Source organism: Eleginops maclovinus, chromosome 18, assembly GCF_036324505.1.
Source record: "Eleginops maclovinus isolate JMC-PN-2008 ecotype Puerto Natales chromosome 18, JC_Emac_rtc_rv5, whole genome shotgun sequence".
In the NCBI taxonomy this organism is placed as follows: domain Eukaryota; kingdom Metazoa; phylum Chordata; class Actinopteri; order Perciformes; family Eleginopidae; genus Eleginops; species Eleginops maclovinus.
Genome location: NC_086366.1, coordinates 15,683,457 through 15,708,881, shown reverse-complemented (window position 1 = coordinate 15,708,881; position 25,425 = coordinate 15,683,457). Strand labels below are relative to the sequence as shown.

General features: G+C 41.4%; 1 protein-coding gene across 2 annotated transcripts; it reads right to left on the bottom strand.

The window, feature by feature from the left end:
* Positions 1 to 1,460: 1,460 nt before the first annotated feature.
* arhgap32a (Rho GTPase activating protein 32a) lies at positions 1,461 to 24,591 on the bottom strand. Of its 2 annotated transcripts, XM_063907701.1 has the most exons (22): positions 24,293 to 24,591; positions 18,231 to 18,344; positions 17,464 to 17,569; positions 16,151 to 16,242; positions 15,805 to 15,889; positions 12,303 to 12,389; positions 11,911 to 12,048; positions 11,622 to 11,714; positions 10,789 to 10,911; positions 10,550 to 10,627; positions 9,709 to 9,790; positions 9,439 to 9,588; positions 8,783 to 8,885; positions 8,120 to 8,264; positions 7,684 to 7,766; positions 6,962 to 7,069; positions 6,644 to 6,789; positions 6,342 to 6,555; positions 5,855 to 6,003; positions 5,673 to 5,747; positions 4,917 to 5,570; positions 1,461 to 4,733 (listed from the first exon to the last, which is right to left on the bottom strand). In XM_063907701.1, exons 2-22 carry the CDS (start codon positions 18,317 to 18,319, stop codon positions 2,476 to 2,478), a joined length of 5,058 nt encoding a protein of 1,685 aa, XP_063763771.1. In that variant the 5' UTR covers positions 18,320 to 18,344; positions 24,293 to 24,591; the 3' UTR covers positions 1,461 to 2,475. The 2 variants fall into 2 exon arrangements, with proteins under 2 accessions (XP_063763771.1, XP_063763772.1); XM_063907702.1 differs by lacking the exons at positions 15,805 to 15,889; positions 16,151 to 16,242; positions 17,464 to 17,569; positions 18,231 to 18,344; positions 24,293 to 24,591 and adding an exon at positions 13,478 to 13,878.
* Between the last annotated feature and the right edge of the window lie 834 nt (positions 24,592 to 25,425).

Sequence of the window (25,425 nt, the reverse complement as noted above, 5' to 3'; positions counted from 1 at the left end):
CACTTTGAATGCCAATGCGGCGATGAATAAACAATGGCTCACTGCTCCAGGAGCAATGCAGAGCTGCCAGGAGACATTGCTTTGAGTCCAGAGGCTCTCCTAATGGTTTTTTCACCACAGACCAAGCCTTTCAGTCAACTGTGAATGGGAGGCTGTTTTGATCTGGGAGGGCGGGAAGAGGAGCACTTTAATAATTTCTAACAAAGCAACAATTCCCAAGGCACTTTGGACAACCTTGGATGATTCCTTCTGATTATCCTTCAGCCTCTCAAGCACACTTTAAACCATGATTGCATGGCGTTTCTAAAGCAACACGCTTATGGTAGTCTAGGAGTAGCATACTCATTTTCAGAGCAAGTCATCCACAGTCAAGGTAACTACTGTAGTCAAGCAGACAAATCTTTCAATCAAAATAACGGAGTACTCAAAATCATTATTTAAAAAAAAAAGAAAAAGGATGCTCTGCAATGTTTTTGAAAATACTTGACCTGTCACAGAACCAAATCAAAGCCTGTGATTTTCGAAAATGGGAGCTTCATCAATCCTGCAGTGCTACAGTGCCTCCTTGTGGTGAGCAGAAGCCACTGTAGGAGCGCGGGTAACATAGTATCTCCCAAATTGGAAGTCAGGTGGCAATATTTTTAACAGGTATAAGATTTTAATTCAATAAATAGCTTTTTCTTTTTTACTTTTTTTGAGTGGTTAGGACGCAACAAGCTTGTTAAAAACACCAACCATTCTTCCGGTATTTTATTATTTGGTTTTCTATAAGAATTGAAAGACTCTTTCAAACATGTGGATGGAAATCGTGGTGAAAATACATTTTTTGTCGGTTGAATATTATCCCTTTGCCCAAAGTCCCACCATAATTGAGTAAAAACTTGGAAAAGAGGTTATAATAAAATATTTGTTATGCAGCTAGTTAGAAGACAACACTAACGTTTTTTCTCAATCATGGCTGGCTCACATTAACTATCTGTCCGAAATGTATGCTTAAAATACATGAAGCCAAAACTGTGTGGCCTTAATTTGCGTCAGAGTGAGTTGGTTCGGATCCCAATTTTAACTGAAAGGATTGTTTTGTGAGAAAAATAGTTAGCTTACCAGACCTCTGTAGTCTGCTCCTCTGGCTTCTAGCAAAACATGTGCGCTATGCAGTCATCATAACACAGCTGAACTTCTGACGCAACTTTTGGCCTTTCTAGGTAATGTAGGCGTATGTTTTAAGGAAATAGTAATGCGTTTCCTCTGCAACATTTTGTATCTTTTTGTCAAGCCATCTATTGTGAGTCTGACGGTGTTTTTTTTAAGTGAAATACCAAATCCGGGAAGTAACCGCACTCTTTAAGGGCTGATACTGATGATAAGGCAAACAAAGTTAGGAGCTACTGCTCTAACATGTAGGCCTTCATCTCACAATATCTCCTTTAAAATATATGACACAATAATTCAAACAATGATTATTGATAACATATCTTTATTTGTTTAAGACTCACTAAAATAATGCATTTAACATGTCTTAACAGAATATCCTCATCTTTATGACTGAATTTGAAACAGCTTCTTTAATGAAATAAACATCACATTTTATGTAAAACACCACATTGTTAAAAGTTCCCTAAAAGAGGAAAGAAATGTTCATTTGTGTGACAAAACCACAATGCCATACAAAATACACTTGTTCACTGAGCTGAATGAGTTAATTTGCATTTACTGTAGTGTAGCATATTTTGCCATGGTAGCACTGACCTTAACAGAAATCATAGCACTCATTGCTATTTAAGGATTGCATTATACAATGTGTGATAAAGAAAACAGTAAATAGTTAGAAACCATGAGGTTACCTTCCGTTTTACCCCCCAAAAGTGCTAATTTATTATTTAGCAATGATTCAGAGCAAGCCGTTTCTTACAGAAAAAAATATATATACTGTATATCAAGAGGATTCATGTACACCACAATAAGACAATGTGTTTCATACACAGTTATCCTCAAAAGTGCTTGTTGAAGTCTGAGCAGACAGGGATATAAAAGAAAATGTACAGTACATTGGCCACATGTTAGCGGTGTGTTATTATACAAATATAATACATTTAAAATGAATGTTTTTGAGCACACATTCCTATACTGAAATCATATTAATAAAACCAGTGACTTTAGATTAGCATCCCTTGTTGTTTAGACATTAAATAAAATATATAAGCCATATATGCCTCTGTTAATGTTACTTTCAAATAAATTTAAGACAATATCTGCATACTAGTTCCCTTTGAGCTCCCTCAAAATCCCTTGCAAAATATGAAACTACCAGTGATGGAGACAGTATGATCCCAAGCAGTAGTCTCACTTTACACATTTTAGCAGCTCCTGACAGTTAAAACAAACACAATGTCAACAGTCTGTTGGTCAGGCAGAGAATAAAGTGCTGTTCTCCTTTGGCCACGATGTGATATCGGATAAAACCAGTGGTCAGAATCAGTCATAGACTCCAGCCTCTGATCTCAGTGCAGCATGATAAAAAGCCTCCTGACCCAGAGCCTTGGACAGCAGTCTGTGCCCGCGGGGAGACATGCAGCCCTGGCTGGGCAAATATCCTGCCACGGCTTTACTCGATCTTGTGGGTTTTGGTCTGGGCGCTGCATAATACCCCTCCTTGTGGTCATATTGTGTGGGCCGGACTTTAGTGCTCTGAGTCCTTCTGTTGGGCTGAGTGGAAAAAGATCCCAGATGTTCAGGATCTAGGGGGGATTTGGCGTTGTAATGATAGTAGTGGCGATTTTCTCTGGTGCTCTGCGACCTCCCCGGCCTCCTGAGGATGCCAGGTTTCACAATACCAGAGTTGACAGCGTTGGAACTCATGAATCGACCCTGTTCATGGCCTCGTGTGTGGCTTCTGTTATTCTGCTCCACACTCTTGAGGTTAGTACAGCCCCTCTCTGGAAGTGAAGGGACTTTACGAAGAGGTGGCTGGCGCGAGGAGCTGTCTTTCATCCAAAACTGCCTGGATGATCCCGGCTCGGCACTCAACTGGCGACTATACTGCTGCCTGCTGACTTCACTGTCTGCCTGATGAGACCTTGAAGAATTTGGGGATGTAGCAACCGCAATATTTTGAGTTTCTGTCCTGCTGGCAGAGAGGAGGCATGCGTTCCCGGGGTCAGACTTGCTTCTTGTGTGTATAATGTCTCTGTTTCTCGTGTCAGTTGGCGAGACAGGAATCTCATAAAGTGACACATCTGGACATGTATTTTTAAGTCTGGAATGACTCTCCTGCTTGACTGGCTGATATACAACTCTTTCGAAAACTTCTGCATCTCTAGCCTCGTAAACAACAGTGTCCCTGCTTTCTATGTAGAGCTCCCTGTTCACAGGAGGAGCACGGTGTTGAGCGCAGTTGTAGTAATCCATCTGTCCACTTTCTCTCGTGGAGCGCATGGTGTAAGACTGACTGTGTCGGATACCGCTTTGCCTACGGGGCTCTACATAATAGCTGGAGCCTTCTACTGGATTTATATCAGAATAGGGGTTGTAAGGATAGTCAGCATGTACGTTCTCAAAATGCTGCCGTACAGGATATATTCCAGTCTGAACCAGACTCTGATAGGGCGCCTCTTGGCTCGACGACTGCTCGACATAAAACATGGTGTCAGGGGGCAGGACGTCTGACTCTGCCAGCTCGTAGTGACTAATGTGAGGGGAGTGAAAGGAGTGGGCCCTCCGAATGGCTGGGTGCCCAACTACTCTATCCTCTGACCTCTGCCATTGGCCTGGATGCCTTTGGCCTCCGCTGATAAGGTGCTCATCTCTGGGGACACACCTGTATTGAGGTGACAAGGGTTGCCTTAAACCTAAAGTGCTGTAGCGCCCTTCAGAGGACTGCCTGTACATGTTTCTTGGCCCGAAAAGGTGACGTGGCAGGGCATCGGGCCGAGGGCAGTGAGGAGCAGGCATTCGTCCTGTTTGAATGGGCCGATGATGGCGATGATGTTTGCTGTAGACATCCTCAACCAGGCCGAGAGGTCTTTCCTCCTCTGGGCTGTAGTGATGTGTTGAGGAGGGCTGTAAAGGACGTGGAATGACCTCCTCGATTGAGGTAGGCATGGAGGTCTCCGCCAGCACAGCGCGGAAATTAAAAACATTTATCGAGTCGGTGTTAACGTATATAGGAGAAGTTGACGGGCTCTCAGTGGAGCAGACAGGCTGGGTGGGTGTTGAAACCCCAATGCTATGATAGGTTCGTTCTCCTTGTGCGGCATCTCTGAGCTCTTTTCCCTCCCTGCAGTCCTTCCGCTCTGCACTGCCTTCCTCCAAGCTGCCTGACCCGAGCGGGCTGACGTTTGGTGTGAAATTGCACATGCTTTCCCGTCCGTCGATGACCTGCAACGGCTCCAAGTCAAGGTGCGCAGGTAGGAAATGCACAGGATGAGGGCAGCGATGGCTTTCTCCAGGGCTGTGCCCTGATGTTTGCCACTGGGAACCAGAAGAGGCTTGTGGGCCACTGTACTCCAGGGGGTACACTTTAAGATCGAGAACAGAGGGCCTGGGTGGTCTGTCCTGGGTGTGAGGGGCTTCCTGTCTCTGGAGGGGGTGCGATGGGGCGTTGTTTCGTCTCTGGGAGGCACTGCTGGCCTTTTGGGCAGATTCAGCTAGAGCCAAAGCCAGCTTGCGTGCAGCACTCGTCAGGGGAGGGTGAGGAGGGAGAACACACACTGAACTCATAAGTCTATCTGTTCCTGGGGAGGGATAAGACAAACAACGCTACAGTATGACAGGACAAACAAAGCTATGGTAAGACATGATGGGACAAGACACAAAAGCTTTCATAAGAAACTATATAATGCATTAATATTTAAATAGATAATACTATACGTAGTAAATATCATGTATGATAAATGTTAAAGAGGAGTGGTACTAACCTGGATCAGGGAGGTTCTGTGCAGGCTGACTAAGGTCGGTCAGGGCTGACGCTTGGCTTGCCATGCTGAGTGGGCTGCAGTGTGGATAGGCGGCTCTCAGCTCCTTGCCATCTGCCAGAGCAGGGGGAGAAGAAGAAGGAAGAGGTGGAGGAAAGGAGGATGCCTTCTGAACATCTGCCTGGGTCTTAAATGATTTCTTTCTGAGTTTAGGAGAGAGCTGCTTGGAGGTAACCTTCTTCCTACCTTTACATATAACCGGGCTAATATCTGGAGATTGATAGCCCCTAATGTTGTTGTTAGGAGAAGAGATGTGCTCTTCACTTGAACACCCTGCATTCTTCCTGAATTTATTTCCGTCTTTGTTGCGTTGCAGCCCAGGCGTTGCAGAGGCTGGACTGCACTGAAAAGACATGGGGTCAAAGTCCAAACTATAGATGCCTGCAGCTGGCGGACAAAGGTCAAGCTCATCCTCCTGTTGTGAAGGCGAAACACATGCCGCAGTGCGGACATGTTCAGCACCATTATAACTTCCATTCAGTGGGTGGGTCCTGTGGTTGTCTTTAGTTCTTGTGTTGTGTACATCGTCTCTACAGTCACCGGAAAGGGCCTCACTAGTAGAACGAGGTCTGCGGTGGCGGTAACTCGGGGGTTCCCCTGGAATGGAAACAAGCACATGAACACTTTGACTGAACCCGATTTTATCACATACATATAGATTATGTAAACAGCTTGTAGTTTGCAAGATGGAAAAGTTACCTTCCACGTTGTGCAAAGAGGTGAGAGATTCCTCACTTTTGGTTGAGCGCAATGTGCCGCTATCTCCTCTTCCACCTGCAAATGTATCAGAGCAATCAAATTAATACTTACCAGCTCTAAAAATAACATTTTGAACACATTAAAGTGTCAACATTAACTTGGTGCAGGTACGGGTAACTAACCTGGCAGTGCAAGGCTCTTTATCTCATTAGGCTCGCTGGGGTGTCGCTTCAGCTTACGTTTGGAAACAGAGTGGGACTTGCCCAGGTGGAAAAATGAAAGCCAGTTCCCCACAGGAGACTTCTTAGCCTTAACAGGAGGGCGCTTGCAGCTACACACAAAAAAATAATCTTCAACACTTGCTGTTTTAACTAAAACAGTGCAACATTACACACATGCATAAACAACATTGAACAGATAAAAGCAGCAAAAACACAATATGCGTAAAACTCATGCTTAAATGGTTAATAAACTAAAACAGAACTCTTTAATCTTTACAGGTTTACCTGATCTAATAATTGATTAATTGGTCCTTTAATCACCTGCTCTACACCGAACATCGGCATAAACAATTCAAATCACAAATGATGTTTACTAATGCTCGTGGAGCAGAAGAATTTATATGATCAATAAAAAGAGGGAGGACGGATCAGGCGTTTCATTGACTACCTCTCCATCGGCAGCTCGATGACTGTGTGGAACTTGCCGAGCAGAGCTCCGGGTCCTTCCCCGACCTCGATGTAGTCACTCTGGGTGAGGCAGGGGGTGGTGGCTGGGGAGCCCAGCTGTGCCTGAGTGCGAGCCTGGGCCTCCTCCAGAGACAGTAGCTTTGTGGATGGGGAGCATACCATCAGGGACTTGGGTCTGGCTAAAGTGTTGTTACCTGAAAAAAACGGTGTTTGAAGTGTGTAAGAGGAACATTTAACCTCAGAAAAGACGCCACATGCCACTTTGTTTATGATTTGCCCTACCTGTGCTTTCACGTATGATGGAGTTGAGTTTAGCGCTGAAGAGAGCCTCAGTGTTGTTGAGGATGAACTCCACCACAACAGATTGGATTCGCACCTCCATGAAGGCAGCTGTGCCGCTAAAACAGGCAGACTCGATCTGTCTGGACCTAAAACACAGTGACAGAACAGCACAACCTATTTCACAGCTCTGGACCACGGAGACATGCCCCAGTTTACTGTCACAGAAACATGAGAAAAAAACGGCAATGTGGGCACTATCAGAGACAGTTTAACAGTTTGCATGCAGCCATATATCTGGAATAATAGTTCAAGAGTCACCTGAGAAGGTTAGGCGCCCACACAATAGCCAGGTTTTTAGTGTGCATGTTAGTTATGGGGCTGAATGTTGCCAAGCGGGAGAGGTGTCGCATAAGGTACTCCAGAGTCCTGTAGGCAACAAAATATAATATTCTTAAATGGGTAATAGGATAAATCAACCCCTACTATACAGTTTAATCCTGTTCTAAGTGCTTTACAGATGCCCGACAAACTAAACATAGAAACAAGAGTGAACAATAAAAATAATCACCAATGCACAGAGGACAATAAGCTAAACAGCCTGGAACAGAAAATAAATTAAGATAAAATAAAATATTTAAAACTTAAGAACAACAAAATAATACTTGATAAGAAAAGTGTAAAATAGAAAACAGTTTAACAGCTAAAATACAATTAAACATCACGCTGTTATCCTGCTTAGCATCAGCAGGTTTAGTGCATCTTATAATAAGCAGTATAAAAAAACTGTTTAAGTAATGCCAATGCAGAGCAGGGATGTCATGCTGGACTGATCAGACTTGCATTACATTTATTCAAAGTCACTTTCACATCTCGGAACCGATTCTATGGTTGAAACATAAAAAAGAAGCTGTTTTGGCAGCCCATCAACACAATTGAAATTAGCATCCCAGCATTGACAGTTCTGAAAAAGGGAGCACTGTACCGAAACATACAATAACACTTCAGGCCACCAGGGTGCATCTGTGAGCTTTAAACCTGACCTGTAGTGGGGAGGGGGCAGCTGCTGGATGACATTGTGGATTTTGACCAGCCTCTCCTCATCTGTGGCTGCAGACACGGCCTCCTGTAAAGATGAAACACACATCACTGAGAGGCTGATAATCACAGGAGAGGGAATTGCTCTAACAGTCCCGCACTGGTTTTCCCTTTTATATTTAGAGCAGCCAGTGTTTGGCCTCACTTAATCTGCTATTCTGTTTTAGCATGCACATCCCCCTGCTGTTCCTAGAAAGCTCAGCATAATGCAATGACCCCATTTTAGCAGAACTGAAACTAAAAATGTTACATTGTTTCTCTGGCTCTTTGATCACCACTGAGTAACTGGAAATCTGTCCCCAGCAGCTTTTTGTCTTCTTCCATCGTCATATCTATCCCAAACATAAGTCCCTGCCCCAGTTGCACAGCTCTGGGCCTTACTGAGAATCTTTCGTAGAGCTGGTAGGTGAGCAGAGGGTTTGGCAGCTCTCTGAAATACAGCTTGCAGAGAGAGCCCACCGAGTGAATATCTTGTCTGTAGACTTCCTTGGTCAGGTCTGGGATCTGCTCTGAGTCAAACTCATGCCTAGACAGAGACAGAAAGAAAAATAATATAAAGAAGAGTGTGGGAGTCATCTCACTTACCATCTGTCAGTTTGAAATCACAAAAAGAAGGGCATTTAAATAATATCAGCTACTTTCAACAAGGTTTGTACTTGAATTTTTCGATACATTCTGATATTTACCAGCTCAATTTGATATTGCCAAAAGCAAATAACATTCCTCCACAAACCAAAATCAAGTCAATTCAACACTGAGGTGGGGCATGTGCGAAACCATGCCCTGAATACCTTAAAACAGTATAAACTGTCAACTTTTACCAACTAATGAGAGCTGGTTTCATGAAATCCCTATAGCAAACGTAAGATAGAGGAGTAAACTATTACAACCTTCAAAGCTACACAACTTCAAATTGTGTATTTCAGAACAAGCAGCTCCAGTCTTTCATGTTGATTGTGAACTTGCAGACCAATATCTTATTGATACCTTCTGTACATTTGGATAAAATTTCTAATCAATATAAAGTACAAAATGGGGACCAACCTCAGTTTCTGGATGTTGGAGGAGATCCCAGACAGTCTGTATATTCCGTCCACGACTCCACGTTTCTCTATGAATTCAGCGCAGCTCTTTACCACCTGCGGGACTGCAGAAGACAGTAGAGGGTCATGAGAGGCCTCAACAGGAACCAGTGTTAAAATTCATTCATCATACAATACATCTTGTTGAAAGCAAAGTTTGATAGTTAAGAACGTGTTACATCTGGAGTTGGTTTACCTTATTTTTCCTCTTAACAGTTAGAAGGGTGAAAATGTGAGATAAATTAGATTGTTGCTGCATGAGGTCTGAATGGGTCAGAGGAACACATGTAGCTTTAATCCAATATCCTGTTTAACATGACATGACATAAATGGTTGAACTCTAACAGCAACACATGTTTGAAAATACAGAGGTAAAGACACAGCTTTTTGCAAATCTACAAGAATCTATGCAAAAAACAGCCCGTCTTGCTGGCAGGTTTTTCACACCACCTACTCAATTCACATGAAACATCCCAGCAATGTTTCACAAATCCCTTATACAGGCAGCAGACTCACTGGGTAATCCCTTGTGAAACATTTCTGTGTGAACTGCCAGCAGGTAAGAAATACACAATAGAGTTGGGGGAAAAAAGAGGAGCAATTGTCGGGAAAATATACCCTCATGTCCGGAGTTGTGGAGATATTCCCCCAGATCGCAGCCGAACACTCTCTCTCTGAGGATACCGCGCTGCCGCAGCTTCTGGGGCGGCGGGCGAGACTTCATAAAAGTCCTCAGAAATGTGACCAGCTTCCCATGCTTCTTACACACTGATTAAGAAGACACACACAAAGTCACATAACAGCCACTTTAAAACAATCTGTCTCACATCCTCAATGCAAGACCTAAAATAAATCATCACACAGAAGGTCGGACACACTGAAGAGTACCTGGCTTCGGCACGGAGCTTTGAACACTGGGGGGAATCTTGTCATTTATCAGCTCAACACAGTCGCAGGGGAAGAAACCAACCTGCAGGTAGAGAGAAGGGGATAAGCAGGGTAAAGGAAGGCAGAGATGGGGAGAAACTATACATTTCAAAGGACCAGTGGGGGTGTTTGGTAGGCAGACTGTAGCAGGGCGAGGGTTCAGAAATATGTCAGTAGGCATGAGGGTACAAGCAGCCTCAGGCTGAGAACAGCTGGTTTACGTTCTTATTGTGCAAAGCATCTCAGGGCGTCACTCAACGACAGTGATAAACTAGCTTCATTGTTCTATTGTTAGACTGAAAATGATTATTGACTTGGCGGTGGTCACATAAATGTATGTCACTAGCTTACCCTGCCTATAATACTGTATATGAAAGAACTTGACAATAAGCTGATATAAACTTAATTTACGCTTAGTAATAATGTGGTTCAGATCTAATATATCAGCTTAATCCTGCTCTTCCTCCTTGTCTAACAACATGGGATCAGTGTTGTAAAGGCCAACAGCCTTTAGCAGATCCTTAGCTCCATGTTTCTTTATAGTTTACCAACAGACTGTATTTGCCCACATATTACCATTCCAATCCAATCCATAGGATTTCAATCAACCCTTCTCGTACCCAAAGCCAATCCAGACATTGATTCAATGGGAAACACGTCACAAGTGAGGCTTAAGATGCCGCGACCTCTGTTTCACTGTGACTTTAAATTACTGTGGTTTCATCACTGGAAGAGCAGAAAAGTTGTTCTCGCAATGCCGTCATAAAACATAATAGTGAATGCAGCACAGCAGATGATTTACCTGGAATCCATGTTTCCCTCTCCACCAGCCTGTGTCTTCTTTGGGAGGCATATCTATGACTGACACAATGTCCCCCACCTGAGTCACAAAGAGTTTGGTGATGAGAATAAAGTGTGATCACAGCTGAGCACATCAGGATCAGACATACGTACTGAAAGCAAAGTAAAAGTATGTCGGCCCAAAGATGAAAAAATGATTGATTAATGCAAGATTATGTTGTCTTATATAAGAGAGGTTACCTCAAAGGTCAACTCGTCCGTGGCCTGGGCTGTGTAGCGCTTGGTGACGTGGGCGGCAGCGATGGCAGGGACATTGATTGAGGCTTCTTCAGACACTAACAAATGGTTCCCCTTGTTTTCAATCTGTAAAAAAACACCAGTAGTAACATTTAAAGTAATACCTTTTGCAAGAGTTAAACATGTTGGCCAAACTTTACGGAGGGAGAATTGGCTGCTATTGCTCTATTTTAAATATAAGGAGGGATATAGGTATCACATGTGTAGCAAATAGCAATATAATATTTTACACAAGATGTTTGTTTGGTGTATTTTTCCTGGTATTACTTCTGGCTTGCCTAGCAAATACAGTTATATTGTGTGAATCAAACTCTGATACAGCACTTATTTCCCCAAAGATGAGACACATAAATTCACATTCTAGTCCAGTTTTAATTACTTTAAAGCAGACCCAATAAATGAACACTGCATTCCATTTTGCACCTTTAAACCACCTATCACTAAACATTTTACACGTTTTTAGCTTATTTTCATGCTCAAAAACCTATACAACATATAAAAAGGAAAGGGAAAAACCTAAAAGCATAATAAGGCTCCTTTATGAGGAGTAGAATAGTTAAGTTTGAATCCAGAAAATCAAGTCCTTCGCTCTTTGATAATTTTCTTTACATAGCCCCTGAAATTTATACACATCTTTAAATTGGCAAACAACTTTCTTCCCACAAATGTACAACTGTTGCTTTAACTCATTTGTTTAAATATAAAATAAAATAAAATATAGATATAACTGGGGGTTATAATATAGAGAGTAAATAAACAGCTGATAAAAAAGATACCTCCATCCATGTTAGCACTGGTCCACAGTTGATCTTGTTGTCAGCAATGGCGGAGAATCTGGACAGGTAGGTGGCCAGCATCTTGGTAACAGACTGAATGAAGACACAAGAGTATCAAGATTGAGTAAGTCTGGCAATTTAAGTGCAATATTCCACACTTCATGCGACAGAACAGACTAATTTCATTATCAGTTAAAGGATGAAAAGTTTTGATGAGGTATTGTTTCTGATCTGTGATAATAATAATTACTATGAGATATCAGATACTGGAGTTGGACCTCTTTGATACCTCAGCAGTGTCTTTCAATGTGTCGTATCGTTGCAGCTCGGTGAGCTGGGAGTAACGCCGATCATAGATACACAAGTGCAGATGTTTGTCCAGCACCCGAAAGTCCTCATAGGATCTGGTTACCAGCCAGCTACGACCCTGAGAAACAGACACAAAAAGAAATGTTGTAAGATTGAGGAGAAAGCTAGTTTCAGTTATTCACTCGATAGGGTGTCGATTCTCCTACCAACAGTTTTTCAAATTCAAATAAAAAAATTGATTCCCATGGGATTTTCAGTTTTTACTGAATCTATACTATAGTTGTTTGTTTGACAATTGTCCCCTGTTTTCCTGACATTTTGCAAAAGTGTCTCTGTTGGAGTCTATAATTCAAATGCAGTAGGTAATAGTACCTGGCAGGTGACCTGGACCAGAAAGACCGGCTCTTTTGAGTCCTGACCAGCCTTCGGTCCTTCAATCTGCCCCTCTTCAAAAGCCAACTGTGACCGGAGGAAAAAAGAGAGACAGAAGCGTCAGTAGTGAGACAGCCAACGTGTTGATGAATAATGGATGCTTATAATACAACTACCTTTTATTATGTGACCTGATATACAAGAGGAACACCGTGTCCAAACCGCATTTTCCATTAAATAGTAAAACCACTTTTACACTGAGCAGTGGTTAGGAGTACACAAACCTTTAAAAGTAGGGTAATAGAGAATTATGGGAAGTAATGCCTAAAAAAAAAAAGATTGTTTTAGTAGAAAATAACAGGAATTTGCCAACCTTCATGATAATGTTTATTTGGGAAATAATCAGTTTTCTCCTGTGGAACCAACATGGCGATGATTTATATTTTTACTTCATCAAGAATCCTGCAGTATGACATATATAATGCATAAACTGCTAGCTAGACATCAGCATTTGGTCGCAGTGTAGATTTAGCACAGATTTCTATAGTCTATATGACCCAAAATTGAAAAGATCAAAGCCTTGCAGGAGTTTGGGAATACATTGATAGACATTACTGTAGAAGAGACTTCAAAGGCCTTGGAAGCTGAGGGAAGTTTTCGTTATTTATAACTGTAAGAAACTCATCCACATAGTCTGTTACACAACACACAGCGACCTAGTTACCGCTAAACAGTAATACAGCAAACCAGACTGACTAACACAGAATGAGACATTTGTTCTAGAAAAGGTCATGTTGGAGAAGCTCTAATTCACTGCAAGGATTTGTATAAAATGATAGCCTGAGCTAAGGACTTGAATTAAGTACTGAAGGGGGTCAGGAGGGCAAAGGCAAGATCACCAAATATCCCTTTTTCACAGAAAAAATCTTTAGCTTGATAAAAATGAAAAATAATAAAAAGAAACATGAGAAAATCTGAAAGTTTCTATTGAAAGCATGCTGAGCATCACATCCTCTGAGATGCACACACTTTCAAGAGTATACCTTTCAAAATAATGTAAGACATGCTAATACAGCAGGGATATCAACCCCTGCCTGAATTAGGTCATATATTTACACAAAATCTAGCCCTAGAAGCACAAATGAATACACAAAAATCCCAGTGTTTGGGTTTACCTGCCACTAAAGGCATCTCAGATATCCATCCGCGGCTGGAGGAAGTGGCTCTCTCTTTGTGTGCAGCCACAGTCCTGGACCTCAGTGAGCTCCTCCAAACAGACAAATGTTGGCTGAGGGGCAGCAGAGTTTAAATGCTGCTCCTTACTCGCCTGTGTGCCGTCCCCTGCCACCTTAAATTGCTCATTCACAGAGCGTTGGATCACCATGCGCTAACTGCTCTATTCAAAGCAGAACATATTCAAAAGAGGATGCTTGCCACAGTGTGTCTTACCCCCCTTCCTGCCTCCCTCTTTCCATCGCTTCCCCCTCCTCCCTCTCCTGTACTCTGTCTCCGTCGCCCTCCCCCCTCTCTAGTCAGTCTCTTCCCTCCAGTGACAAAGGGGGAGGGGGGGATGGCGTTAAATGGGCTCGACCGGCACACAGAGATGCACATGCTCATCCATCATAAGGAGGGGAAGCTGCACGAGATAGATACACAAGCCTTATTCATTTCAAATCATTCATTCCACACTCAAGGCGAGACTGGGGCTAATCTGGAGAGAAATCAGTCGGGAGGCAGCAGACGGAGGCAGCCTGCTGTCCTTGTGCTACTCTGTGATTAGGAAACATGAGACTGATCACTACCCTGCCTTTCTTCCACCACAGTCTGTGAACCCAGATGCAGGCAAAGGCATCATGAGATACGCAACAAAAAAACAAAAAACGTAGAAATATTTAACAATAATAACAGAATAGATGTGATTGCAGAGCCCACTGTGTGTTGGTAAATGTGCAGCCAGCTCTCAGTGTCAGTGAGTCCCCAGACTAATATTTCTCTTCCAGCTCAGCTCAGCATCTCTTCTCCCTGTGGATCTTTTCAAGGTCACTGAAACTGTGGTGCTGATTTACTTGCCTCTACTCTGCTGATGGAGCCATCACATCATGGCATGGCAACCACAGCAGGACATATACACAAAAAGAGACACAGAGAGAGCTTCCAGGGATTTAAGACCCATCCAGTCCGCCACACTGTCCATTAACCTGCATGTGGGGATTCAGCCCCTCTGCGTGCATGCACTGCTCAAGCTCTCTTCTGTGTTAAGCTCCATTGGCAGCTTCAGAGAGACGACTGCTGCACTCTGCTGGCAACCAAACTGAACTACACTGAGGTTTAACTACTGCTTCATTGCCTCTAATAAACGTATATATTGTTTTTAGATAACAAGTCAAAATCATGTTTTGGATGATTAGAGTATTCATATCCATAAACATCTTTTTTTAAAGATTAAAAGTCAGCAGCCATGCTAGTGGCACTGTGGGCTGTGCTTTGGTATAGTGAAGCTTTAAGCAAATTGCTAATTCAGTATGCTAACAATGACTGACATGCTGGTGTTTAGCAGGTATTTTGTTAACCATGTTTGCCTTCTTAGTTTGGCATGGTATGGGTTAACAGTTGCTAATTAACACCAAACATACTGGACTGTTACTAGTTTTACTCTTTTGAAAGAACTAAAACTTAACAAAACTCACCCAGAGGTGAACATTTTGACAATCAAATAGTTATGGACACATTGTACTATGAACCACACCTCACCAGTGGTAATCCAGTCATTAGGATTCATCTTTTGGTATATATCCAATAGTTGTTGGGATATTTCCAATTGCACAATAGTGTAGGACCAAATCACATACAGACAGAGCAGCATTGACATTCCCAGTGTCTCTTTCAGCACTAAAATATCCCCCAAAAAGTTTGCATACAGTATTATAAAAGTCATTTTGAATATAGAATTTATCTCCAACTTCATTAAACGGTAACAACACATTCTCACAATCCTTTTGGTTTTACCCGAACATGTTTCAAATTTGAAAATGAGTCATCATCTCCAGCTGACATCATGACTCAACATGAGACTAATACGCCTGGATCCCAGGTTTACAGGTCTGATGAGTCTGACATTAATATACTGTAATGCAGAGGATTAACACACTGATCATGGCTTTAACAGGAATGGGACTTATTCCTTCTGTCACATTGAAAACATAATGATTTGTCCATGATTAGGTATTATTGTTGGCAAATTAATATGTCATAGATCTCCTGATTAAAATGACAATGTGATGTGGTATTTCCGGACAAATAAGGAAAACGCAATAAACTGGGTGGTCCTGTCTAAGAAAAGAGAAACAGGCATATTGATTTGACTGCCACATTGCATTTCAAGAATGGTGCATTTCAGTGGCAATTCATCAAAGTGGCCACTGTACACGAGCCAAAAACTCAATTACTAAACAAAGTAATTCTCTGCTGAAGAAGTCACAGTGTAAGTTATTTCAGGTCTCACCTGAATGTTGCCAAAGTCAACAGTCTCATAGTGGAAATGAGCACACTCTGCCAACGTGGGGAAGTGACCTCTTGGGAACGTAAGCCTAAAAACACACAGCACAACAGCCCCTCATCAGTATTCAACACACTGACACCATGGTGGAGAGAAAAGCAAAGCTAAGCAATAGAGGGAAAAGAAAGAGAGATTAGGCCTATGTGTGAGGGAACAGGGTTAGAGAGGCAGCGGGCTGACTAGTCTGTCTCTACCGCGCCCGTCATTTATTAGGTCTTCATTTCACTGGCCTGGATAACAGCCCTGTTTTACAGCCCATAATAGCAGCTACACTGTCACAGGGAGCACCTACTTCTTCATGTTCTTGACCTTCATGCTAGCCGTGCTAACACAGGAGCGCAGGAGGGGCTCGGCTGGGTGCTCTTTGATGTCATCACTCCTCACCTGCCAAACAGAGAGAGAACACGTCACAGAGTTTCAGTCAGTCACCGTACACCTGATGGAGATCACAGTCATAACCAATGATGTTGATCACTATGAAACAGATGCTGTGCTGCAAAAATGAAAAGCACAAACGTAGAAGCCTGACATATCAAAACAATTTGCGTAAAGTGAGTTGTACATCTTTGTGTTTGTTATGTTAATGCCATTATGCTTACCTTATAACAATGTTATGCTAATGTTTTGCTACGCTCTTATTTTACGCTAATATCATGCTAGTTCTTTCTCATGTTATGTTATTGGTTTAAGGCCATTTTTTTGTTTTTGTATACTAATTTTGAGTTATACTAGGCTATGCAACGGTTAAACTATATATCTTTCCATTATTCCAATATGCCATGATAATTTGTGTTTGGCTAATTCATGCTTATGTCATACCGGATTGTAAAGCTATGTTATGTTGTGCTAACATTATGGTATATATGTTATGTTAGATATTATTCAAGCTCTATTTTGCGATGTTATAGTAGATAAGGTCAGCAAATCTCATTATTTGATAGAAATTACAATAATATTATTATTATTATTATTATACATATTTAAATTATAATGTTATAAATATTGATTATGTTTGTTGTTTTTTTACAGTTTTAAATTGGTTTTGTTTGTTTTGAATGGATGTGTAGGATGATATATAATTTGAAAATCAAAATTAAAGCGTACATGCACAAAAACAAACTAGTGTGCTGAAAGTACATTTGAAGAGCTGCAGATGAATTGTCACTCATCCAAGAGACTTGAATTCTAAAAACTGGCGGGTAAAGCTTTGCGGAGGAGAACATGTAAATAAAGAGCGCTGTGCAGGATATTAACATTGAACTGGAGTAACCAGAAGTAAACTGAAGGGAAGAGGAGATGACATCACTGGTCTGTTATAATATTTTCATATCACATTTATCACTTCTCCTAAACATCACATCCATCTCAACCTGAAGGTGGGACATCCTTTAATGCAGTGTTACACCTGTTCTCACCCTCATCACTGCGACTACTGACTCTCACATGAGAGTCAGTAGTCGCAAGTGTGACATCATGGTGTGACTCACCTACACAACTTACACACCCTCATGGAAATAAATCATGGGTGACGTGTGTGATTATAATTTAGTGATGCTAACACAAGTGATGAATAAGAGTCATATGTGCGCACGTGCGTGCGTGTACCATGGCAGTGGATGTCTCCTGTGGCTGATTCTCTTCTGGAGGATTATTGTTGGTGGCTTTAGGTAAGGCATCATCTTTGTCCAGATCAGCAGACGGTAGGCCATCTCTGCAGAAACACACACATACAAAAGTTAGTTAGGTGGCATGACATATTGCTAACATCCATGTAATCTGGGGTTTTCATATAAGATTTGTAGTTTTTAAATAAATGTGCTCAGGAGAGCAAAGCTCATCTATTCAGAGACCCATAAAGGCAATCCACCCACAAGGGAGTGTCACAGAAAAACTTCACTTGAAATGTGACTCAATGCATTCAGGATAGGAGGGTAAGGTTCATGTAGCTAAACTTTTATGAGCAACAAAGAGGGAAAAGAGACAGGCCTTGGATTTGTCACAGTGATTCAGCGTGATGAGATCAGGACATGAGCAGGCTAGGAAGACGGACACACAGTATCATTTATGTGATCCACAGTGACAGCGCTAAAAACAGAGTTGCAATTTAAAATAATAGGTAATGCAGTAAGCTTCGGACGAATGCAGTGTTACACACACACACACACACACACACACACACACACACACACACACACACACACACATAGTTTTACTCTCTCTCTGTTTTACTCTGCAAAACAGGGTCATTTTTAAGGATCATTAGACCACTCCTACTTTCACTCATCTCATTCAAAAGGCAAACACACTCACACAAACATACACTACATGGTTTTAAAGATATATCTGTTAGGGTATGAAATGCAGCTACTCACCCCTCAAGGACGTCACCACTTCCTGGTTCACCCTGGGGTCCTGAGGCAGCATTCTCAATCACCGCGGCAACCACACATCCAGCCTCCATGATGTTGCCTGAATGCAAAAGCGTGCTGTATAGATATAGAGACAAGAGTAGGAGGGAAAGAAGAGGGAGGGTGGGCGTTAGAGAAGATGGGAGGATGGGAGGAAGAGTCCGATGAAATGAATCCGCCAGACATCAACCCCACTTGGGGATGCAGCGCGTGTGACTCTCAAGGCTACAATCCACTGAGCCCAGACTGTAATCTGCGATGACATCATACTAGAGTGCCGGGAGCTGCTAGAGTGATAATGCATGTCAGGCTGCAAATTCATAGGATGGTTTCACAAGAACATCAGATTCTTTTCTAGCATAGATGGCATTGACATGTTTTAGCAGGAAACAAAACAGACTCGTATGTTACTCCACAAGGAAATGTCAAGATTGTGATTGCAGCTACAGGACATGTCCAGGGTCACTATTATTTTGCATACATTTATTCTGTTCCCTGTTCAGATTTTCTACCAGTTTATATATATATGTACACTAAATATGTGCATCTTAAGAACAGTACATCCATCGAGCCTTATCTCCCAAAGGATTAAATGCAAAGATGTAAATTCCTTACCCATTTCACAGAAACTAAAATGTTTCCACATAGAAATGGAACAATCTCAAATGGGTCAGAAAATCTAGGATTTGTTATTTTTGCTCTTTGGTAAAAGTCACACATTTTTTGATCTGTAGCAATAAAAAATTAACTTCACTGGTTTTACATGAAAATATTAACTAGATCATTTTGTAGGTATTTAGTTAGATAATAATAAGACATGTTTCAAGTCAGACAAGAAACAGCTTAATTTATGAGAGCTGCTCATGCCTCATCCTCCTCAGTGAGTGGGAGACAGAGAGAGAGAAGAGAGAGTGCTCAGAGAAAATAAATACTCAAGTTATTTTTAGACATCTGTAAAATATATAATTATTTTGTATTCTAAGAATTAAAAATACAATGGAAAGTATTTAACATGAACATTTGATTGCAAAGTACTTTTTATTTCATTATTTTAAATGCACCGGAATGCAGGACTCACAGTATCTCAAATTATTTGGGGGAGGACCTTCAAACCCCTCGCGCTGTTTACAAAATCCTCCCTATTTCTGTTGTCTCAAGTTTGGCAAGTGTGCCCATATAGAGAGACTAATCAACCTAAACTGCAAGCCGTTGAACTGTGGAAGTAAAATGGAGCCAGCCGGAGGAAAGGAGAACATATTAAATCCTCACAGAAGTTTCAGATTTCAAGATTCAGATTTCAGATTTAGCAGCGGTGACCAATTCCTAAATAATGTTGTCTTTATAAACCTATTAAACTAACTGGCATACAGAAAACCACATTTTGTTTTATTTTGAACAGACAACTTTGTCAGCCACATTACCATATTCCTTGATATACTACAACAAAAAACAGTCCACGTATTACACTGAAAAAAGTATTGAGATATTGCCCCTGCTTGTGTTTTTAGAAATGTGTTCTACATTTCCTTGAATCCATGAGAAGACAGAGACATCCCCTATCACTTCCTTTCTTTACACAACTCCATTATCACTACACCTGTGTTTATGTACCGTAAACAAACTGAAGGAATATCCTGATAAAGTGAAACTCAACTCTTCCTAACAGTTCTCTAAAATCTTCCCATAACGTATGTGGGTGCTAAGCATTAATCAACAACATTGGGGCATGTAGGCAGAAAAATAAGGCCTCTCCTATCACCTCTAAGGTCTTGCCACATCATTAAAATAAGCCCTCCAATTAACAGGAGGCAGTTTTAACTCTTCCCTAAGCAGGTCTTAACTGGTAGATTCATGGACGCTGCTGTAGCGGCAGTTTCCCACCAGCCCCTCTGGCTCGTAGCCTCACTGAGTTGCTGTTGACTGACTTCCACAAAACCTCCTGACTCAGCAGAATGTGAGCAGGCAGGGTTTTTGTAAGCCTCTACTATATCTCTCCCATGCTGTATCTCCTCTGTAGTAGACACCATAACCTTGCCAAAGGAGAGCCAACATATTACACAGAGAGCAATTTAATTTATTGTTGGGAAGGGTTACATTGAGTGCTGTTTTAAACAGTGAGTGTCATTAGGGGGGAGTGGTGTTTGGCAAGTATAAATGAGAAGTGTGTCACCAAATTATACCAAACTTGAAGCATTAGGAGTAAATGTAATAGTACCTAGGACACCAGAAAAACAAAGCTGTGCCGCGCAGTCAACCAATAATTGTGTTAAAAGTATGTATTTTAAGATACTTTGGCTAAGTGGTTCTTAAGGAGGGCAGAGATTCCTAGAAACAAAATATGCAAAAATGTTACATGGTACACAGCACAATGCATGACCTTGCTGATTGTACCACATCAGACATGAGAGAGTCTTTCAAGTGAAGGGACATGTTGTACTTCACTTTAAAGAGTGAGAGGATGGCTAGCTGCAAGCTTTAAAAGCCGCCTTCCTGCCTGATAAAAGGAGCCATGAGTTTTTGTTTTCATCTGAAAGACTTGAAATGATGTAGTGTTCTTATAGCAAGCACTATTTTGAAAATGCCCTAAATAGCTATAAAAAGACAAGACAAAAAAAGGGTCATGATTTTAAGAGAGCTCCGTGTGTTTCATTGTCTATGGCAGAGAGAAATTGGTGGGAACTACAGTACTGACACTTTGTGCTGTATCACAGGTGGTAAAAATAGAACAATGTCAAGCCAGGACACAACATCTGATTCAGGTTTACGGTTATAAGACATAGAATTAAATGTGAATGAGGTAGAAATCATCTTTACACCACATTTTGATCAGTTACATCAAAACACATTTAAAAAAACGCTGTTCATCTACCTCTCACACTTTAAGGGAGAGATATTGTTCTGAAGTCAGGAGACAGAAGCAGAACAGAAGGATGTTGCCCTGGTATGCGATGGCCTACATGGCGCTTTTCAAGAAAATAGGGCAGCCTACACAATCTCGCACACTGTTTATGAAACTGTTATCAGCAAGTGTCTTGACATGAAGAATGGCTGCCTACATATTTGTAGCTGCAAACCCACAGCAGATGCATCTTAGTGAGTCACTGCCTCCTTCACATAATGAGAGGAGAGAGGAAGTAACGCTGAGAAGAAGGAGAATCTGCCATTTCACATCTTTTTATATTTGTGTTAAACAACATACTTATTCCAAACACAATTCAATATATACAGTTTAAGAATATTGCAGAGGGCAGTACTTTGATGGACCTCTGTCAGAGATTTAGAACAGACATGTTGTTTGAGCTGTAATTGACACACATGACCAAGCTACATTAGTTAGCTAATTAGAAAAATAATTGTGGTAGATAAAGATGTGATTCATAATGAGGCTGTTTTGTCATTATCTCAATTGTCTTATAACGAAACACAAAATGCAAGTATGTGGAAAAAGATAAGGAATGTAGTTGCAAACTTCTCTACAATATGAGCCCAAAGCAAGGAACTTCTATACCTTGAATTGTTAAATCCTTATATAAAAATAACTAAACCTTCAATAAATGGGGCGAGGCCTGCGAGCTAGTTCAGGCAGTCAACTCAAGCACCAATGAGACATTTGAACATAACGCACCTCACCAGTCTTGCAACCAACCAAACATAGTCCCCTGAATCTGGCGTTCTATTTAAGCTGTCAGATCTGCCTACCTCTGCCTCGCTAATGCGTTCAGCTCGCTGCTGCTGCTCCGTTCATGTTGGCGATGCTCGCCTGCCTGACCACCACCCCAGCTTCTACTTGTAGGGTCAGGGGATAGTTATCTAATCATCACTCAATGTTCTACATAAATATGTGGAGTGATGAGGCCCGAGCCTAGACGCCAAACTCAAACTATATACTGCTTCTAATAAACATATTAATGAAACACGCGAGTTGTCTGACTGAACTGATGTTTTGGCCACTTTTGAAACAAACTGTAGACACTTGGCAACAGCTTCTTAACAAATCCAGCAGTTACAGAGAATACTATATTATCATTTATTTGCCATATTTGTGTCTAAATGAAGAAGTAGGTCTAATTTTAACTTGAAAAAATTAGGGTCGAATAAAACACACTGTAAACAAACATTGTCTCCCTCGGGGATGTGACAGGCCAGTGTAAAGTTGGTTTCATGCTCTCGTTCTGAGCTCTGGAATGCAGACAACACAAGCCAGAGAGGCGCAGTGGAGAAAGGCTCACGGTTGCCATGGTAACCTATCTCCGGTCCATCGTGACTTGAAGCTCCATCCAGACTGAGGATGAGTTAACAGAACGAGGGGAAATTAAGCCTTAGAGGAACCTTTGACCGCAAGCTTTGACACATCTTCTCCTTCGCCACTGTCACCAACCACAATCCGCCCGAGGCAATGACATCGCTGATAGCACAATGATGCTGCTGCCTCAGGAAAAACACTTTTTATATAACCCATTCTTTACTAAAGCTTTGTCACTCATTTGACTTTTTGAGGCAGGAGTGAGAGAGGGAGGTGGGGGGTCATATGATCCTATAATCTTCTTGAAATGTAACAGGGTGAGATTAACTTTATTTCATCTCACACTGAGTCAGTGTCACGGCTCAATCTTTGTCCTGCTCCAACCACCAGCGTCACAGATAAAGGGCAGAAAGCGGGGTGAACAGCAGGGCGATTAACTTGTAGACAACAAAGTCGAAATATTTAATCAATAAGCTGATCTGCCACCTAGGTCTAACAGTGACGTAAAGGCCTTTCTGTTTCAAGCACATGTTAACTTCCTCAAAAAAGGCAAATGACATTGAAAATAAGCATTAGGAGGGTATTTACTGAGTGGGACACATATTTAGGGAATATGACGTGCATTCTGGAGGATAAAGCTATGTGACTATGCTTCTGGCTCACTAACCCAATATTAAGTGTCACAGAAATGCAGTGATATGACACGTGATATGTCACCTGCCCACTCTAATGCAATCCAATACATCATCCCTGCAACAAACCTTCACTCATGTTCAACTGCCGTTTTTCATTTTGAGGCCATGACAGTCTTGTGCATAGTTTTGAACTGCATTACATAATAAAATACCAAACATCTCTATTATTTTACCCCTGACTCCTACACACATTCAAGTACTGCACAGTGTTGCCACAGGCTTCACAATATAGTGTAAGGCGGCATTGTTATCTTTACATATTAGTTTCTTCGTTAATTCAAGAATCATTGGAAATTACAAATTTCTTCATTATTCTTTGTATTTTTTCTCTAATGTCTTGACTGATGATTTATTATATAAAATGGTACACTATTATAAAATATGTTCAGGCTCCCTTATTGATTTATCTGCTGTTAAATGTTTAGCTCCTTTTCTCTTTGACTTATATGTGTCCTTGTTGATGTAGCAAATAGCTTTCAGACTCAATCTGACAATAAAGTATTATCGTATGGTATTGCATGATTATTTTTCTAGATTAATCATCAAGTAATTTGTTATATAAAATAGCAGAAACGTGCTAGTTTTTCCCTAAAAACGACATTAATTGATATCACAATAGTTCCCCATTCATTTTCGGACGATTTTCTCGGCCAATCGATTAATTGACTCTTATTTTCAAAGCTGCAGAACCTAAGTTACCTAAATTGTGGCAATTATTTTTCGTCGAACCTACCAAAAAACACACAACCAACATTCGTGATACAGGCTTAAAAAATATACAGTTATCTAATTCAACAGAGCAACCAGATAATGTGGGCTACAGGCGGAAAAGTTAACCACCGGTGTACTATGACCTGTTGGGCCTGACAGATCACCGGTCGACTACATGCAGCCCCCCCCCCCCCCACACACACACACACACACACACACACACACACACACACACAGACACACGGTCATTATACCAACTTGATAGGGTTATCGACTTATTAAACCGCCTGGATCGGGTGTTAAAATTACACATCAGGGTAGTGACATCCGTTTACTAATGTGCGTGGTATTTACTCCCTGATCAAACAGCAGCCTACCTGTAACTGTGCACGTTGCTCCACTCCTCTATGCTGCACAGCGCTAAGCTTCTCGACGAGGAAACATGCTGTCAGCATAGCACTGCAGAACCGCTCATCTCGGACACACACGCAGGCTTACAGCGGATCATCGGAGGTAGATGTTTTTTAAGATAAAAGCTGTGCTCGGGTGCGACATCTCTGAGGCAGTGTGGGAGTGATTCCGGGGATCTGGCTCGCTCTATGAATCTGCACTCGTCACCGGGAGCGTGCACAACTGGTCTCGTGCACGCGCCTGGGATGTTTTAGCCCTAGGGGTTCCCAGACCTTTTCAATGTCAAGGACCTGAATATGCAGCAGGCGTGAGAGTATATCCAGCCTCCCCCCACTCGTCCTTTTTGAAAATATTCACCAGCCTGAGGAGCCCCATCTGGCAAATTGTGTGGTGTTAGGTAACGCTTGGTACAGAATTACATAACCATCTAGTGTAGGTGGGGTGGTAACAGTGAGAGGAGTAAAACCTGCAAACCATCATCCTAATTCATCATCTTATTGTGCCCATCCACTGAAGGAGATGATTTTAATACTTTTTTTTTTTGCTGGAGGCACTGGAACACAATTATGATCCCTGCAAAAACATGTACTGAAAGATGCAATAAAAAGATCTCTGAAAAGAGATCTCTGCTCATTTATATCTAACAATTTAACTACTGTTATTATTAATGTTATTGATCAAGCAAATACTTAACATCAGTGCAACTTTTAAAAGCAATAATTCAACATTTTAGCAGTCATGGAAAGTATCTAAGCAGGCCATTATTTACACATGCAGGAAACATACTGTATGCATAAGTAACAGGTAAATCCGGCATGGTCCAAAGAAGAAAGAAGATACAATTGAAATTATAGAATGCTTATCAGTGTCTCAAAATGTCTTGTCATCTCAAATTAAATGTTGTGTTTACTCAAATCTATAATACAATTTATGTAATATAAAAAACAACATTTCCCTATGTGTTGTTGCCTGGCAACTCCATGGTGACCACAAGGTGTCCAGGAAGTTATAAGAAATATAAATTACATAATTTTTATGAAGACTATGGTTAAACCTCAGCTAGTGTAAAGCGTTACATTGGTGAGTTTACGATGTGCTG

Excerpts from the sequence above, each read along its gene's own strand:
- arhgap32a (XM_063907701.1), bottom strand. The coding sequence starts at position 18,319 with ATGGAGGCTGGATGTGTGGTTGCCGCGGTGATTGAGAATGCTGCCTCA. Across the intron at positions 17,570-18,230 it reads AGTGGTGACGTCCTTGAGGG|AGATGGCCTACCGTCTGCTG; the intron begins GTGAGTAGCTGC and ends GTGTTTCTGCAG. Across the intron at positions 6,004-6,341 it reads ATCGAGCTGCCGATGGAGAG|CTGCAAGCGCCCTCCTGTTA; the intron begins GTAGTCAATGAA and ends TTTTGTGTGTAG.